The following is a 19,128-nucleotide window of genomic DNA, read 5'->3' as shown; positions in this document are numbered from 1 at the left end:
TATATTCAGTAACTCAGTTACCGTTACTACATGATGCGTTACTGTGTTATATCACGTTATTTTTTATGTGGTATCGGCTAGAAACAAGATCTGAGTGTGTTTTATTGCAGTGCTGCAGTGACGTGCTTCTGATTTTTCCTCTGCGCTCTGTGTGTAGGAAGAGGAGGGGAGGGGAGGGGAGGGGTGTATGCAATACAACGTAAACCGTTGGCCATGTTGTTATTATGCTGTTTGTTACTTATGTATGTTATGTTGCAGCTATTTAAAATAGTTTTGTCAATTTGTTCTGGCCTGAAACAAATTGGCCCTTTGAAACATGTCTTTGTGTGTTGTATGTAGACCACATTGCTTAGCAGAGTTCAGTGATGCAAATGCATGCCAAGTTGATCAACAGATTATATTATTCTCCAGTGCAATAACAGTACTGAAATGAAGGCTAAAAGGGCATTAATGGGAGCTTTAAAAAAAAAAAAGTAGAAGTAACTAAATAGTTACTTTTCACAGTAACGCATTACTTTTTGGTGTAAGTAACTGAGTTAGTAACTGAGTTACTTTTGAAATAAAGTAACTGTAACTAGTTACTGGTTTTCAGTAACTAACCCAACACTGTTTAACACATATAGTTAATATTGTTAATACATTAATGGTGTTTAATGATAATACAAGCATGTTTAAAGGCCTACTGAAACCCACTACTACCGACCACGCAGTCTGATAGTTTATATATCAATGATGAAATCTTAACATAATAACACATGCCAATACGGCCGGGTTAACTTATAAAGTGACATTTTAAATTTGCCGCTAAACTTCCGGTTCGAAACGCCTCTGAGGATGACGTATGCGCGTGACGTAGCCCGGCAAACACGGGTATGCCTTCCACATTGAAGCCAATACGAAAAAGCTCTGTTTTCATTTCATAATTCCACAGTATTCTGGACATCTGTGTTCGTGAATCTGTTGCAATCATGTTCATTGCATTATGGAGAAGGAAGCTGAGCAAGCAAAGAAGAAAGTTGTCTGTGCGAAATGGACGTATTTTTCGAACGTAGTCAGCAACAACAGTACACAGCCGGCGCTTCTTTGTTTACATTCCCGAAAGATGCAGTCAAGATGGAAGAACTCGGATAACAGAGACTCTAACCAGGAGGACTTTTGACTTCGATACACAGACGCCTGTAGAGAACTGGGACAACACAGACTCTTACCAGGATTACTTTGATTTGGATGACAAAGACGCAGACGTGCTACTGTGAGTATGCAGCTTTGGCTTCTAAACATTTGATCGCTTGACCGTATGTGCGCAACTTTTTTTTGCGTATGTACGTAACTTTTTTAAAATATATAAGCTTTATGAACCTTGGGTTAGGTGAATGGTCTTTTGGGCTGAGTGATTGTGTGTGTTGATCAGGTGTTTGAATTGTATTGGCGTGTTTTATGGAGCTAGGAGCTAGCATAGGAGCTAGGAGCTAGCATAACAAACACGCAGGTGTTTTTATGCAGGATTAATTTGTGGCATATTAAATATAAGCCTGGTTGTGTTGTGGCTAATAGAGTATATATATGTATTGTGTTTATTTACTGTTGTAGTCATTCCCAGCTGAATATCAGGTACCGTGAGTATGCAGCCTTGGCTGCTAAACATTTGATAGCTTGACCGTATGTGCGCGTCACGTACGTAACTTTTTAAAAATATATAAGCTTTATGAACCTTGGGTTAGGTGAACGGTCTTTTGGGCTGAGTGATTGTGTGTGTTGATCAGGTGTTTGAATTGTATTGGCGTGTTCTATGGAGCTAGGAGCTAGCAGAGGAGCTAGGAGCTAGCGTAACAAACACGCAGGTGTTTTTATGCAGGATTCATTTGTGGCATATTAAATATAAGCCTGGTTGTGTTGTGGCTAATAGAGTATATATATGTCTTGTGTTTATTTACTGTTGTAGTCATTCCCAGCTGAATATCAGGTCACCCCCGGCTCTCACAGCATCTTCCCTATCTGAATAGCTTCAACTCCCCACTAGTCCTTCACTTGCACTTTACTCATCCACAAATCTTTCATCCTCGCTCAAATTAATGGGGAAATTGTCGCTTTCTCGGTCCGAATCTCTCTCACTTCATGCGGCCATCATTGTAAACAATAGGGAACTTTGCGTATATGTTCAACTGACTACGTCACGCTACTTCCGGTAGGGGCAAGCCTTTTTTTTATCAGATACCAAAAGTTGCAATCTTTATCGTCGTTGTTCTATACTAAATCCTTTCAGCAAAAATATGGCAATATCGCGAAATGATCAAGTATGACACATAGAATAGATCTGCTATCCCCGTTTAAATAAAAAAAATTCATTTCAGTAGGCCTTTAATACATATAGTTAATATTATTAACTAGTTTAAAGGTGTTTAAAGATAATGCAAGCATGTTTACCACATATAGTTAATATTGTTAACAAGTTAAAGGTATTTAATGATAATACAAGCATGTTTAACACATATAGTTAATATTGTTAATAAGTTAAAGGTCTTTAAAGATAATACAAGCATGTTTAATACATATAGTTAATATTGTTAATAAGTTAAAGGTGTTTAATGATAATACAAGCATGTTCAACCCATATAGTTAATATTGTTGATAATTTAAAGATCTTTAAAGATAATACAAGCATGTTTAACACATATAGTTAATATTGTTAATAAGTTAAAGGTGTTTAATGATAATACAAGCATGTTTAGCACATATAGTTAATATTGTTAATAAGTTAAAGGTGTTTAATGATAATACACGCATGTTTAACACATAGTTAATATTGTTAACAAGTTAAAGGTGTTTAAATGTAATACAAGCATGTTTAACACATATAGTTAATATTGTTAACAAGTTAAAGCTGTTTAAAGATAATGCAAGCATTTTTAACACATATAGTTAATATTGTTAATAAGTTAAAGGCGTTTAATGATAATACAAGCATGTTTAACACATATAGATTCCTTTCTTTCATGAAGACAAGAATATCCCCTAGAGGAGGGGGGGGGGGGGGGGTTACCCACATATGCGGTCCTCTCCAAGGTTTCTCATAGTCATTCACATTGACGTCCCACTGGGGTGAGTTTTCCTTGCCCGTTTGTGGGCTCTGTACCGAGGATGTCGTTGTGGCTTGTACAGCCCTTTGAGACACTTGTGATTTAGGGCTATATAAATAAACATTGATTGATTGATTGATTGACAAGTTGGTGTATTACCTGATTCTGATGACTTGCATTGATAGAAATCAGACAGTGGTGCTGATAACGTCCGCATTTTCAAATGGAGGAGAAAAAAAGTCCTCCTTTCTGTCCAATACCACATGAAAGTGGTTGGTTTTTGACATCTGATTTGTCCAGCTTCCGTACTCCTTTGTATACACTTTACAAGAAATACGTTGGCGGCAAACTCTGTAACTTGCTAGCTTGTGCACGCCAGCTTTCTGAGACTCTTATTTTGTTAGCGCAGGCAGGATGAAGCAGAGCTTTTATTGTGCAACTGTGCCGTCGGTCTTTGGAGTTTTGACGACAGGTACGGCGCCAGTCTGTTGAAATAAAAAGTGTTTCTCGCCTTCCTGTCGTAATTTTTTCTTAATAATGAGCTGGCAGCAGCCAGCGTCATCTCACAAGACCCTCGGGTGCCGTGAATGTCAATCAAGTGACAAAAGTGACGTCATAGTGAAGATTTATGATCGCTAATTTTTAGGACTATTTTTTTAATGCCTGGCTGGCGATCGACTGACACACTCTCCGCGATTGACCGGTAGCTCGCGATCGACGTAATGGGCACCCCTGTTTTAGACAATTGCTCTGTCTGCTCTCTCTGTTTTGACACCTTTGTGCAGATACAGTAGTAGTACTGTAGATGTTTTTATCTGTTTGCTGAATTCTGACAGCTGTAAAAACACTGCAAAAGTTAACCATTTAACTTTAGCAGAGATGCTAACATTCCCTTTTACAGACAATATATTGTTGTACTTTCCTCTAACATTTCTGGCATTCTGGTTGTTGTTACCTGAAACACTTGATAAGAAGCTCACTGCACCTTTTGCAAGAAAACAGTTCTATGTCAAATCTAAAAAAAAATATTGTATGATGTTTGCTAATATTTTTTTATTTGTTTACAATAGATGTTTCTGGTGTATTTAGTAAGTTTCACTATTTTGTTTTCCAATGTGAAAGAGCAGTGAATGAAATCATTTACTTACCATTAATTCTGGCCCTCTGATTTTCCTTAATGTGTTTGAACGTTTTTTTTTTTTTGTAAGAATGTGAAATGGTATTTAATTATTTTTTTTAATAAGGTCTTAAATAAGTTTTTAAAAGTCTTAAATTTGACTTGTTGAAACCTGCAGAGACCCTGTAACAGTGGCCTTGTTTATTTTAGTTATTTAAAAAAATGTTTTTTAAGATTTTAGATGTGTAGAAGTACTTATTGAGCATATTCAACAATACCGCAATAATAACATGATAATTTTGGTCACAATACCATGGTATCAAATTTTCATATTGTTGCGCCCCTAATGTGTACAGATATGGTTGTTTTTTATATGCTGTACTTTCAATTGATAAAATCAGGGGTGTGAATCTTTGGATACCCGATCCGATTTTGGGTGACTATTCGATTCAGAATCGATTCTCAATTCAAAACTATTTTATTTAATGTATTTGTTGGTATAATAACTATAATAAAACATTTTATTACAGCTTAGAAAAGCTCCTTCTGGTTGTATGGAGATGGCCTAAACATGTCGATTTAAAAATTAATTATCGTTTTGTTTTTTTAATCGTTTTTTGAAAATTATTAATTGATTTAGAATCGGGATGAATAAGAATTGCGATTCAAATTTAAATATTGTGCACCCCTAAATTATATCCATCCATCCATCCATTTTCTACCGCTTATTCCCTTCGGGGTCGCGGGGGGCGCTGGAGCCTATCTCAGCTACAATCGGGCGGAAGGCGGGGTACACCCTGGACAAGTCGCCATCTCATCGCAGGGCCAACACAGATAGACAGACAACATTCACACTCACATTCACACACTAGGGCCAATTTAGTGTTGCCAATCAACCTATCCCCAGGTGCATGTTTTTGGAGGTGGGAGGAAGCCGGAGTACCCGGAGGGAACCCACGCAGTCACGGGGAGAACATGCAAACTCCACACAGAAAGATCCCGAGGCCGGGATTGATCTCAGGACTACTCAGAACCTTCGTATTGTGAGGCAGACGCACTAACCCCTCTGCCACCGTGCTGCCCCCCTAAATTATATAATAGATAAAATTACATTTGATTAGTTTCATAGTTTCTAGAAACATTCATGTAATGTTTGTACGCCTTCTTCTACCCTTCACTCAGATGCCTGGTTCCTCAGCTCAGAGTATGAAGAAGACCATTGGACACCGGGGAGTTGAGACCACCACCGGAGAGACCACTTACAAAAAGGTTCGAGCTTGCTCTCGGGGGTCGTAACACTGTTATTGACACTGGTTGATTGACACCAGCAACAGTATAGCGGTAAATTGTCATTTGTTCCATTTGGTAAAAAGTATCTTCCTCTCTATGTTCTGTAGACAACATCCTCTGCTCTAAAAGGTGCCATTCAGTTGGGCATCACTCACACGGTCGGCAGTTTGAGCCAAAAGGCAGAGAGAGATGTGCTCATGCAGGATTTTGTGGTTGTTGAAAGTATCTTCTTCCCCAGGTTGGTAGCAAAGCCGATGTTGTTTTCTTATTACAGCGGAACCCGCTCATGTCAACAACCTTTTTATATCAAACATCAAGTTCACTGTTTTTCTTAGTACTGAAAAGGGGAAATACACTTTCAGCCTATAATTCACAATCCTTATGATATGCTATGATATCCTTGCGTCTATTGCGTTTATTCCATTTATGAAACCCAATAAATAACCATCCTAAAAGCGCCAACAATACTCCATTTACATTTCGTGCCCTGAATATTAACCAAGTATTAGCGATATTTTTATTATAAGCGCTAACGTTAGGGACCTACATACATTTAGTGACAGATTGATCACAGAGAGGCAATTTCCTTATGCTGCTGTATTTACAGCATCTGCTGGTATCTGATTTCTCGCTTCAGAGCTTGTGAAAGTTTAGTCTCAATTATAAATCATACCTCTCACCTTAATAGTAAAATGATATGGACATAAACTGAGAAGTTGGTAAAATTTGACAGCCAACTTAGACCGGGAGATGGCGAGAAAGACTAGCGAAAGACGGTGGTTTGCACCCTCCCTTTTGTTTTTAACCCTTTTGCAAGGACTATGAGTCATTCTTCATCTAAATGGGAATATATCAACATCCTAACAGTCGGCATCCCACTGAGAGCAGACATTGTCCAGTAAGTAATGTTTATTTATGTTTGTTGCTATCTGTTGAGTTGTTGTCAGTGTTGTAGTTGAAGGAAAAAGTAAACAGATGCATCTAGGAAATTATTGTGCCGCCATATGCTTAAAAAGAGCAAAATATGTAAATATTACATGTTATTATGAATGTCCCTGTTACTACTGGTACATTACATATATACTAGGGGTGTAACGGTACACAAAAATTTCGGTTCGGTACGTACCTCGGTTTAGAGGTCACGGTTCGGTTAATTTTCGGTACAGTAAGAAAACAACAAAATATAAATTTTTTGGTTATTTATTTACCAAATTTGTAAACAATGGCTTTATCCTTTTAACATTGGGAACACTATAATAATTCTGCCCACGTTAATCAACATAAAACTGCCTCAAGGTTTTGCTCTGATTAAATAAAATGACAAAACTTTTCTTCTACATATAAAAAGTGCAACATTAAACAGTTTCAAGTCAACTCATCATGCTTAATTTATTACAGCATTTGGGAAGCCTGTAGTTGATTTATTATGTAAATGTTATATTTTTATCAACATGTGATAGCAGGGACCCTGCCATTCAAAACTAGGCTGCTGCATTACTAATGATTAATGTAACTATAGCTGAAAAAACGGTACAATAGCAATAGGAGAGACTATTCATCCCTGAACATCATGGAGTTCATGTAGGCTTAATGATGCAGTTACATTATTATATCAACTATCAGAGACAGAAACTCTTCATTTAACCAATGTCCTTTTTTGCTGCTTCAACACAGCTCAATCAACACAGAAAAAGGTAAAGTGAAATAACAGACAGACAGGGCTTTGCTGTCCGTAACACACACACACACACACACACACACACACCGCAAAATGAGCTAACGTTACGCTAAAAGAGAATTAGCCTTCACCTCAAGCCAGGACTGCGAGCGAGCTGAGCTGCCTTTTATATTTCTAGAAGGTCAACAGGCTCATAGTGATGTTACTAGTAGTTGACTGGGAGGTGTTTATTATAATTTGGGGAGAGTCCGCTGCCTGATGCTTACCTGCTAAACGCTAAGCACTGACTACATGTGCTCTGAATACGCACTGCTGATTGGCTGTTACCGCTCTGAATACGCACTGCTGATAGGCTGTTACCGCTCTGTTTGTAACCAATCAGATGGTTGTGTGGGTGGGACAATGCTGGGTGCTGTGTAGAGTACTGACAAAAACAGGCAGAAGGAAGCGTAGGCGGCTACTTAATATGTTTGTGTGGAAACTCGTTCGGTACACCTCCGAACCGAACCGAAACCCCCGTACCGAAACGGTTCAATACAAATACACGTATCGTTACACCCCTAATATATAATTAGAGCATGTTTATAAAACGTTGATGGAAGTGTTTGGATTTTTTTAAGCACTTTATAGGCAGAAAGGAGCAACTCTCATAGGCTTGCATTTATTTACTAGTTGGAGTAGATAAAAAACAACAACAACAAAAAAAAACACTTTTGTTGTTGTCTTACAAAAGGGTTGTGAATCCATCCATTTCCTACCGCTTGTCCCTTTCGGGGTCGCGGGGGGTGCTGGAGCCTATCTCAGCTGCATTCGGGCTTAAGGCAGGGTACACCCTGGACAAGTCGCCACCTCATCACAGGGCCAACATAGATAGAATGATAGGCACAATTCCAAAAAAGTGCAGTTCCACCTTAAGTTGCTGCTGACCAGTTTTGTTTACACAAAATTTGAGACCCATAAGGCTATGAAAAATCAGTCTGATTATGTTGACGTGTTGTAGTATTGTTAACTTCCTCATTATTGCTTAGCATCATGAAGAACTACTGTCTAGTTTAGGGCTGCAATTATTAATCAAATAATGTAATTAGAAAAAGCCTTGATTTTATTCCGTTGCTTTAATTAATCGTTTATTTAGTGTAACTAATAAAAGTTGTTCAAATCTGGACCTCACGGAGCACCTGGAACTTTAAATACGCGGCCATAGCTTTCGCAATAGAGTGCACATAAAAGTGGTGGTGTGTGGGTAGTAATGGGTACGGTAGTAACGGCACCTTTTTGGCACTGACTGAATTCCGCCGGTCCGCTGCATTCACGTAAAATCCAAGGGTGCCATGTTACGGTACCTGGGTTTGCCGTGACGTCACGCCTGGTTGCTGTCTTAGACAGCTATACGCACTTTGGCACTTGACGATCACTCCAGCAGCACTGAGGCAGACTCAGCCAAACTAATGTTGCAATTTTCAAGGCCAACAAAGAAGTTGACTCAAAAAATGCTCCAAATGAAATGTTGACAATAAAGCAAGATATAACTGGACAACAGTTGTCATTATCAGCTCATTTTTAAATGTTGCAAAAAAAGATATGATCAAAAACAATTAATATTAACACACACAAAAAAATACAATTAGTACCATTAAATACCAGTATCGATTCCCAGGTACCGGGAATGTGAACCTTATTGGTTCAAATGTGAACAATACCCATCCCTATATGTGGGTGTCATGATTTGTGTGGTGGTGAACAGCTGACATTTTTTTTCTAAACGTACATATGCAGGTTTTTGTTAATGTTGTCCTAATTATTACACAATTTGCTCAATTCTGTTTTATTTTTTGGCGGGCCGGATCAAAAAGACCAACGGCCCACGGGCCGTAGTTTGCCCACCCCTGGGTTAGGGCTAAGGTTAAGGTTTTCATTGGATATTAGTGCAACCACTCCACCCCTTTTAAGGGGATGGACAAAATGTGCCCTTGTATAGTTAGGAGATGCCTCATTAAGCAGGAAAAATTCATCTGGTTTTAGCCAAGTTTCGCTGAGACCACTGACGTTAAGATTGTTGTCTTTAATGTCTAAGGCTGCAGCTAACGATTATTTTTCTATCGATTAATCTATAGATTTTTTTTTTTGATTAATCGGTTAATCTATAGATAATTTTTTTGATTAATCTATAGATTATTTTTCCTTTTACCGATTATTTTTTTTATTCAAAATGAAGATGAAAAAATAAATGTAGGCCCGTTTTTTCAAAAGGCATGGCTTTTATTTACAAAAAAAAAGAAGTATGGCCACTCAGTCAACATTGACAACAACATGACTAAATATTCTGTAACAATGTAAACATTTAAAACTTTTAACATTTAACAAAATTAAAAGTAGCTTATTTGCTTTTTAATGTGCAAATATAAAAGTCAACATCCAGTGCAAATCTTAATATTCTGCAATAGTATAAGCATTTCAAAAGTAAAAGTATTGCTTATTTTGCTTTAAAATGTGCAAAAATAAAGATAAACAACCAATACAAAAAAGTGCCAATCTAAATATTCTGGAGCACTGTAAACATTAAGTATTGCTTTTAAAATGTGCAAAATAAACATCCAGTCCAACACAGTACACAATAACCAATTCTACTCATTCCAGTGAGTGTCTAACAGTTGTAATGAAGAAAGGTTAGCATGTCTACATGTTTGGTTCTTTTCTTGTTTACAATATTCCCAGCAGCTGAAAATAGGCGCTCAGAAGGGGTCGATGTGGCTGGAACTGAGAGGTAATTAGCCTTCACCTCAAGCCAGGATTGCGAGTGAGCTGAGCTGCAGTTTAAGTTTCTAGAAGGTCAACGGGCTCATAGTGATGTTACTAGTAGTTGACTGGGAGGTGTTTATTATCATTTGGGGAGAGTCCGCTGCCTGATGCTCACCTGCTAAACACCTATCTGCTCCACACTGAAGCGCTGACTACATGCGCTCTGAATACGCACTGCTGATTGGCTGATAATGCTTCGTGTGTACCAATCAGATGGTTGTGTGGGTGGGACAATGCTGCGTGTGTACCAATCAGATGGTTGTGTGGGTGGGACAATGCTGCGTGCTGAGACAGGCAGACGGAGCAAAGCAGCTTGTTAAGACTTTAGCTTTAGCTTAGAAACTCGTTCGGTACACCCCCGTACCGAACCGAAAGCCCCGTACCGAAACGGTTCAATACAAAACACGTACCGTTACACCCTTAGCAGATACAAATGACACATTCATGTTTTTGTGTAATGATGACAACGTATGCTCGCGCAGACGATTGACTAGTTCAGGGGTCGGCAACCCGCGGCTCCGGAGCCGCATGCGGCTCCTTGACCACTCTGATGCGGCTCAGCTACATACATGCCGACCCCCCCGATTTTCCCAGGAGACTTATGGATCTCAGTGTCTCATAGATTACTCCCAGGGAAAAAATAATCCTATTTACACTCTAATTACTAAATAAAGGGCGTGCCCTAATTGCACTGCCAGTGCCAGTCCAGCCACATGTTGCATGTTGTTATTACTTGCACACACAGGAGACAGCAAAGCATACTTACTCATCAGCCACACAGCTTACACTGACGGTAGCCGTATCAAACAACTTTAACATTGTTACGTTACAAATATGCGCCACACTGTGAACCCACACCAAAAAAAGAATGAAAAACACATTTCTGGAGAACATCCCACCGTAACACAACATAAACACAACACAACCATTACCCAGAATCCCATGCAGCCCTAACTCTTCCGGTCTACATTATACACCCCCGCTACCACCAAATCCCCCCACACATCAACCCCCCCCCCCTCTCCGTGCGTTGGTTGAGCGGAAGAGTTAGGGCTGCATGGGATTCTGGGTATTGGTACCGTCAGTGTAAGATGTGTGGCTGCTGAGGTAGTACGCCTTGCTGTCACTTACGTGAGCAAGCTGAAATTGCATTCTACGTGTGGTCGAGCAGGTACACTTTTAGGGCAGACTGTAGAGGGCGCCAAATGCAGTGTCATCACGCTCTGATATTCGGGAGTCTCCCGAGAAAAATGAGAGGTTTGGCAAGTATGACGCTATCAAGCGGCAGTCATTCAAAACTCGCGGGCTGCACTAACATCAAATTTCCACATTAAAGTGCGTGCCGGTGCGTGTGTCGGAGACCCCTGGTTAACATAGCACAAAGCATTTAAGCTTTGTATGCGGTGTTTTTCATTTTAAATTTAAAAATTTTTTTTGTGGCTCCCATTACTTTCTTTAATTTGTGAAACTTGCCACAATGGCTCTTTGAGTGGTAAAGGTTGCCGACCCCTGGACTAGTTGATGGTTTTCTTTTCAAATGTTCGTTCATAGCCGTTGTGCTGCTATGATAGGCCATTTCCGCTCGACACACTGTGCATACAACAACATTATTGGGCCGTTTATTGAAATACTCCCACACTTTTGACCACTTTTGGCATGCTTTTCCCCCCTCGCTCGCACCGCTCGCATCGTCTTCTTTGATCGTCTGCTTTGCGCTTCGCCATGACGGTAGTGTGACGTCATTATGCGACGCGTCGACGCACAAAAATGGCGTCGACGTATTTACATAACCGATGACGTCGACTACGTCGACGCGTCGTTTCAGCCTTACTAATGTCCTCATTAACAAAAAGTTTTGGGAGACAATGATCTGATGTTTAAAAAGCTCGTATTAAAGGTAACGGGCTGTTTTGAGTTTTTTTTAAATGGTATCTGTAGTACTGAAATTATAAACGTTGTGTTTATTTTGTGTAGTGCGCCTTAAATAATTTCGATCCCAACTAGGAATTTATATGATGGGAATCTTAAAATTATTTGCTTGGTGCTGCGTCATAATCCACCTCAGTAGAATGCATGTTTATCTTTGGCACAGTCACTACAAAAAAAGGTTATGTGAGTTACGTATTATTCTACAAGAAATGCTACGTGTGCAGGAATTTTCCAGCCTGACGCTGGTTAGTTGTAGCTTAACTGACTCCTCACCCGGACTAACAGACACTGTAATTGCCTGTGTCTGAGCTTGCTATAGTGTAGTTAGTCAAGGGTGACTCAAACAGTAGTCTATATTTCTGTAAAGAGTGATGGCGCCTTCCCAGTTAGAGTGAAGGCCGGCCCTCCTCAGCAAGCCAGGTTTTCCCCAGAAAGAGGCCCAATTATCAATAAACGTTAGTCCCTGTTCTCTACAAAAACTAGCAAGCCACTTGTTAAGCAAGGCTAATCTGCTGTACCTCCCATCATTGCCTCTCGCAGGCAGTGGGCCAGAGACAAGTACTCGATGCCGAGACATCTTTCCAGCGAGATTACAAGTCCGAGCTATATTCCTTTTTGTAATTTCTGATTGTCTCAACCTAGTGTCATTGGAGCCGACATATTATAACTATGTTTGCATAGCTAATGGTGCGATTAACCTGTCGTACGTGTAGGCTTGTTGCGAGTCAGCTCCCTAAGACGAGCTTCAATGTCAGGTGCTCTGGCCGCGGGAATACACTTAATTATGCTGGTTTAGTTAAACTGTATGTTCCGGGTGATGGAGTTCCCTATGACTAAGGTCTGGTGTCTGGTAGACTATGGTGTAGGACTTGCTAAAGAGCTAAATATATTATGCATTTCAACTGGTTCACCATGACTTGTAGGCCACTTAGGGCTGCTACAAGTTGGGCTACTCAGCTTGCGGCAGCTAACGCGAGCAAACGTGTCCGCGGCGTCCAAAGTTACGAAATTACTCTTCTCTAACTGGCGGACATGGTCCTCTAGTAGGGCCAACCTATCCATGAGAACGGTGCATGAAGAGCTGGGAGCCATACTCGCATTGTTTCTTTCACCGAGTCGAGTTCCTGCTGTCTTCGGAACAGTAGCAGCAGCGTAAGGGAGCAGACACCTTCGGAGCGTACCGTATTTTTCGGAGTACAAGTCGCTCCACAGTATAAGTCGCACCGGCCGAAAATGCATAATAAAGAAGGAACAAAACATATATAAGTCGCACTGGAGTATAAGTCTCATTTTTTGGGGAAATGTATTTGATAAAACCCAACACTAAGAATAGACATTTGAAAGGCAATTTAAAATAAATAAAGAATAGTGAACAACAGGCTGAATAAGTGTACGTTATACGACGCATAAATAACCAACTGAGAACGTACCTGGTATGTTAACTTAACATATTATGGTAAGAGTCATTCAAATAACTATAACATATAGAACATGCTATACGTTTACCAAACAATCTGTCACTCCTAATCGCTAAATCCGATGAAATCTTTTACGTCTAATCTCTTACGTGAATGAGCTAAATAATATTATTTGATTTTTTTACGGTAATGTGTTAATAATTTCACACATAAGTCGCTCCTGAGTATAAGTCGCACCCCCGGCGGCCAAACTATGATAAAAACTGCGACTTATAGTCCGAAAAATACGGTAGTTGCTTTGGACCGCGACTAACTTGGCTTCTTTAGCTTAGCAGCTAGCTAGGTAGCTGAGAGAGAGGCAGTGAGACAGACAGTGGGTGCTTTGTAAGTTTGATAAGACTACTAAATATGTTTGAGGAGGAATAAAGAAAACTGTAAAACAATTACAAGCACACAGATAGAAAGATATTACCGTACTAAGCTTTTTCGCAGCAGCAATTACATTGTCTCTAAGGATGTGGGAAGTTTTCATGACCCTTTTTTCATTGTCATCATTAGTGTACGCTGCTTAAAACCTGTCAACGGTAAACTCAGAGAGGCGTTCTGCAGTGTAAAATGTACTCAATGGGCATCAGTGCGGTGAAATTACACATGATATTAGCTAATCACAAGTCGGCGATTAAAGGCATGCAGCAATTAAGTGTAAAATGTCTTTCTTCTGCTACAAAGCAACTTCTGCTGTACAAAATATATGAAAATGAAAATACATGTTCACATTAAACAGTCTTTTGAGACAATTATAATTCACTAGAGAGCAACAGTGGGGGAAAAAAACAGTTAATGTAAACTATTAAAAATTATTGTCAAATGCTTACAATTTTGTCCATACAGACAATTGTAAGCTTTTGACTATATATAATAAATATCTGCAAAGGACATGGGCATTACATTTGTTTTAAGTGCCATTAAAAATCATTCATTTAGACTTGCTGATAACTACAAAAACCATGATGCGTAAAATGTGCAATTATAATGTTGATGATGGGCATTTATCAGGTAAAAAGAATGAAGGCTATGGCAAGCACAACTATTTTTGTTTATTTTTAGTATTTTCCCTACAAATGCATTGAGGTAAAGTGTATTTTTTCAAATAACTCAATTAAATGAACAAACTAATAGATTACTCGATTACTAAAATAATTGATAGATGCAGCCCTAGTTTAGTGACTTCCTGTTCAGTCCAAATTAAACAAAAATAAAAGCACTCTACCGCAGCAACTAACAAAATGCACACATTTGATTTTTATTCTTTAGATTGTTAGCGACCCAAAGAAAGATGTTGTGCATGTATTAAAGCAGGAGTATTGTTTTAGTTATACAACAAATTTACTTCAGCAGCTCTATTGGATAAGACTGTCAAGTATCACATAATAATAATAATAATAATAATAATAATAAAAATAATGAATTAGATTTATATAGCACTTTTCTAGACACTTAAAGCGCTTTACAGAGAACTGAGAACCCATCATTCATTCACTCACTCCACATTCACACGTTGATGGTGTAAAGCTACATTTGTAGCCACAGCTGCCCGGGGTTAGACTGACGGAAGCATGTCTGCCAATTTGTGCCTACGGTCCCTCCGACCACGACCAAACATTCATTCACATTCATTCACCAGTGTGAGCGGCACTGGGAGCAAGGTCAGTGAAGTGTCTTGCCCAAGAACACAACAGACGTGACTAAGATGGCGGAAGCTGGAATCGAACCTTAAACCCACAAGTTGCTGGCACGACCGCTCCATCATCTGAGTTCCGCCGTCCCAAATTGGAAACAGAAAAATCTAAATAAAATTATACCCGAATGGAGAGAAACCATGCCAGCAAACTAAAAATCCCTTATCGCCCATTCTGCTTATGTGTCTGGACAAAGTCACAAGTAAACGCACAAGCACTGGCTAGATTCAATTTAGATTTTGGCTATGTTGACAACCGCTTATGTCAACAGCCGCCAGTGCAAGGAGTGTCGAAATAAACTGGCCCGACTTCATCGTGTCTTGATGTTTTCTTTCCAGTGAAGGCAGCAACCTGACTCCAGCTCATCACTACAGCGACTTTCGTTTTAAGACCTACGCTCCCATCGCCTTTCGTTACTTCAGAGAGCTGTTTGGAATTCGGCCAGATGACTACCTGGTTAGTACAAAGCCGTAATAAACCCTCAGACCCTTTTTGCAACCGTTCTCAATTCAAATCAAAAATTGCATCTCAGACTAGAAATTAACAGACTGCTCTTTCTTTGCAAGTATTCACTGTGTAACGAGCCACTGATCGAGCTCTCCAACCCCGGAGCCAGTGGATCGCTCTTCTATGTCTCCAGTGACGACGAGTTTATTATCAAAACTGTTCAGCACAAAGAGGCAGAGTTTCTCCAGAAACTGCTTCCTGGATACTTTTTGGTAAGCATACATTTTTTGGTAGCAAAATAATATGACTGCATCACGAAAATTATTGGCTGTAATTAAACATTTAATACTTATTTTAATCTAGAACATCAACCAAAACAAGCGGACACTCCTGCCCAAGTTCTACGGACTCTACTGCGTTCAGGCGGGGGGCAAGAATATTCGTATCTGTGTGATGAACAATCTGTTGCCCCGGATAATCCCCATGCACCTCAAATATGACATGAAAGGCTCCACCTATAAGAGACGAGCGTCGCCTAAGGAGAGGGAAAAGGCTGTTCCCACATACAAAGATCTAGATTTTATCCAGGATATGCCTGATGGTCTGCAGCTGGAATCAGACAACTACAACGCCCTGAGCAAGACTATACAGAGGGACTGTCTGGTGAGTCAGAACAAAGCACACTTTGGATTTTACTTTAGGAGGGTGCACTGAAATGCCTCTGCCGATTTGAAAGTACATTAACAGAAGTACGATTGTTTCTAAAATAGGCAACCATCAAAATCAGAATCAGAATAGTTTTATTGCCATAGTTTGAGACAGGTTCACAAACTAGGAATTTTTCTTGGTGCAATCGTGCAACATAAAACATATATAACGCATATTTGGTAATAAAAAGAGCTGTAACTGAGCTATCAGATCTTGTTATAGACTTAGAAGGAATTCAAGGAGCTACTGTTAAGAGTTATTGTTCATGTGCCTGATGGCCGAGGGGAAAAAACTGTTCAGGTGGCGGGAGGTGTGGGTCTGGATGGAGCGTAGTCTCTTGCCTGAGGGGAGAGGGGAGAATAGTGTGTGTCCAGGGTGAGAAGAGTCAGCTGTGATCCGACCCACACGCCTCCTGGTCCTGGAGGAGAACAAGTCCTGGAGGGATGGGAGCTTGCAGCCAATCACCTTCTCAGCAGCATGTACGATGCGCTGCAGTCTATGCTTATCCTGGACTGTGGCGCCGGGGAACCACACTGTGATGGAGGAGGTCAGGATGGACTCTATGATGGCTGAGTAAAACTGCACCATCATCTCGGTCTGCACCTTAAGTTTCCGCAGCTGCCGCAGGAAGTACATCCTCTGCTGGGCCTTCTTGATGAGGGAGCTGATGGTCGGCTTGAGGTCTTGGGTGATGGTGGTGCCCAAGAAACGGAAGGAGTCCACAATGGGGACGGGGGTGGGAGAGTCAATCAGGGTGAGGGGGGATGGTGGGGCTGTGACTTTCCTGAAGTCCATGATCATCTCCACTGTTTTCTGGGCGTTCAGCTCCAGGTTGTTGAGGCTGCACCAGGACGCCAGCCGGTCCCCCTCTCTCCTGTAGGCGGACTCATCGCCATCCGAGATGAGCCCGATGAGGGTGGTGTCATCCGCAAACTTGAGCAGTTTTACGGACTGGTGACTGGAGGTGCAGCAGTTTGTATACAGGGAGAAGAGCCAGGGGGAGAGTACACAGCCCTGAGGAGTACCAGGTTCGTGGTTCGACTGTCCGAGACAATCTTCCCCAGCCGCACGTGCTGTCTTCAGTCTGTCAGGAAGTCATTGATCCAACTGCAGAGGGAGTCGGGCACGCTGAGCTGGTAGAGCTTGTCTCGTAGCAGTCCAGGGAGGATGGTGTTGAAGGCAGAGCTGAAGTCCACAAACAGGATCCTGGCGTAGGTTCCTGGGGAGTCCAGATGCTCCAGGATGAAGTGGAGGGCCAGGTTCACTGCCAGAGACCTGTTGGCTCTATAGGCGAACTGCAGTGGGTCCAGGAGGGGGGCGGTGAGGTCCTTGAGGTGGGGCAGGACCAAGCGCTCAAAGGACTTCATGACCACAGACGTCAGCACAACCGGCCTGTTTAGTCCTGTGATTCGTGCTTTCTTGGGGACAGGGACAATGGTGTAGGTCTTAAAGCAGGACGGCATGCGGCATAGCTCCAGAGAGGTGTTAAAAATGTCAGTGAAGACAGGAGCCAGCTGATCCGCACAGTGTCTGAGAGTGGAGGGGGAGACACCATCCGGCCCGGGGGTCTTCCGCGTATTCAGCTTCAAAATGTCATTCCTTACGCAAGAAACTCGTTGAAACTTTCTCACAAAGTTTCCAGTGGCATTTGTTTATTCTACTGCATTACCAGGGATTGTTTTTGTTGTTGTTGTTGTTGTGCTAAGTGTTTTAATAATGAGAAAATAATTTCCTCTTTTGTTCTTTGTCGGCCTTCTTCATATTGAAAATATTACCTTTAAACTAAAAAACAAAAGCGAAAATGAAGTAAAAGTGGAGCATTGGTTGCTAAACAGTATTCGTAAACAGAAAAGTTTAAGAGATGGAGAATGAGTTCCATCCTCAATAAAAAAAAAAAAAAGTCCATATTTTAGTCAAGGTTTGTGCACCTTAAATACAACATATAAAGCCATATACAGTATTGTGTATTTAATAGCCCAGTCAAAACAACAAACAGCTGATCTGTCTTCACTTGTAGCTGCCCTTCCGACACGCACTGTCATTAGCCCTCAGTTTGAAATCACAAAACTTTAACAGCCAGGTCGCTATAAGGGTTAAGAATATAATATAAAATCCATTCTAACTTGTTGATAAATCTTTGCGTGCAGCAGAAGGGTAGATGGTGGAAGGCAGTGTCAACAACACTGTGGATACTTCCCAAATGTTTCAAACCCCACGTCTCTTGTCGTTTGTTGTAAAAAAAATTAAAACGCACACAAAGTAGCACAGTAGCTAGCAGCATGGCTCAGCTGGTGGAATGATTGTCTCCCATCCTGAAGTTTGCGGGTTTGATCCTGTCCCCTAGTGACCATGTCGAAGTATCCTTGAGCAAGATACTAATCCTCCAGGTGCTCCTGATGCTGTGTCATCAGTAGGTGAATGTGGTTGTAGTGTCAAAGCGCTTTTAGTACTTTGAAGGTAGAAAAGCACTATTGAAGTAAAATCCTTTTACCATTTATTTACCATTCAACACCTTCACTTTGCTGACTAAATTCGCATTGAGCACCTGGGAGCCTTAAAGGGGAACTGCACTTTTTTGTTATTTTGCCAATTGTTCACAATCCTTATGAGAGACAAGAAAACAAAAGTTGTTGTATCTTTGCATTTTAGTTTGTAGCAATCTGCAAGTTATAGGTTGCTAGCAATGCAGCAAATGGCAGCAATCCATTATGCCTCGAAATCCTTTTAAAAATGCATTCAAAAACAGCCAACAATACTTCATTTACGTACCGTAACCTGTAAAATGACCAAGCTGTAGCTACATTGTTATTATAAGAGCAAACACTGAGGAACTATTTTCCTAACGTAGTAACTAGGGATGTCCGATAATGGCTTTTTTGCCAATATCCGATATTCCGATATTGTCCAACTCTTAATTACCGATACC

The 19,128-nt window shown here is 40.6% G+C and overlaps 1 protein-coding gene across 3 annotated transcripts in view; it reads left to right on the top strand.

The window, feature by feature from the left end:
* LOC133636266 (phosphatidylinositol 4-phosphate 5-kinase type-1 alpha-like) overlaps positions 1-19,128 on the top strand; it is a 110,769-nt gene that overhangs the window by 56,106 nt on the left and 35,535 nt on the right. For all 3 annotated transcript variants that reach the window (XR_009822202.1, XM_062030105.1, XM_062030106.1), the window contains exons 3-7: positions 5,377-5,463; positions 5,592-5,722; positions 15,386-15,503; positions 15,614-15,766; positions 15,858-16,157. Coding sequence is in view for 2 of the 3 variants with exons in the window: in XM_062030105.1 (XP_061886089.1) it covers positions 5,377-5,463; positions 5,592-5,722; positions 15,386-15,503; positions 15,614-15,766; positions 15,858-16,157 (789 nt within the window). In the remaining variant the exon portion in view is untranslated. The remainder of the gene's footprint in view (positions 1-5,376; positions 5,464-5,591; positions 5,723-15,385; positions 15,504-15,613; positions 15,767-15,857; positions 16,158-19,128) is intronic.

Source organism: Entelurus aequoreus, linkage group LG20, assembly GCF_033978785.1.
Source record: "Entelurus aequoreus isolate RoL-2023_Sb linkage group LG20, RoL_Eaeq_v1.1, whole genome shotgun sequence".
Taxonomy (NCBI): Eukaryota; Metazoa; Chordata; class Actinopteri; order Syngnathiformes; family Syngnathidae; genus Entelurus; species Entelurus aequoreus.
The sequence above is the reverse complement of the archived record's forward strand: the minus strand, read 5'-3'. Positions and strand labels throughout refer to the sequence as shown.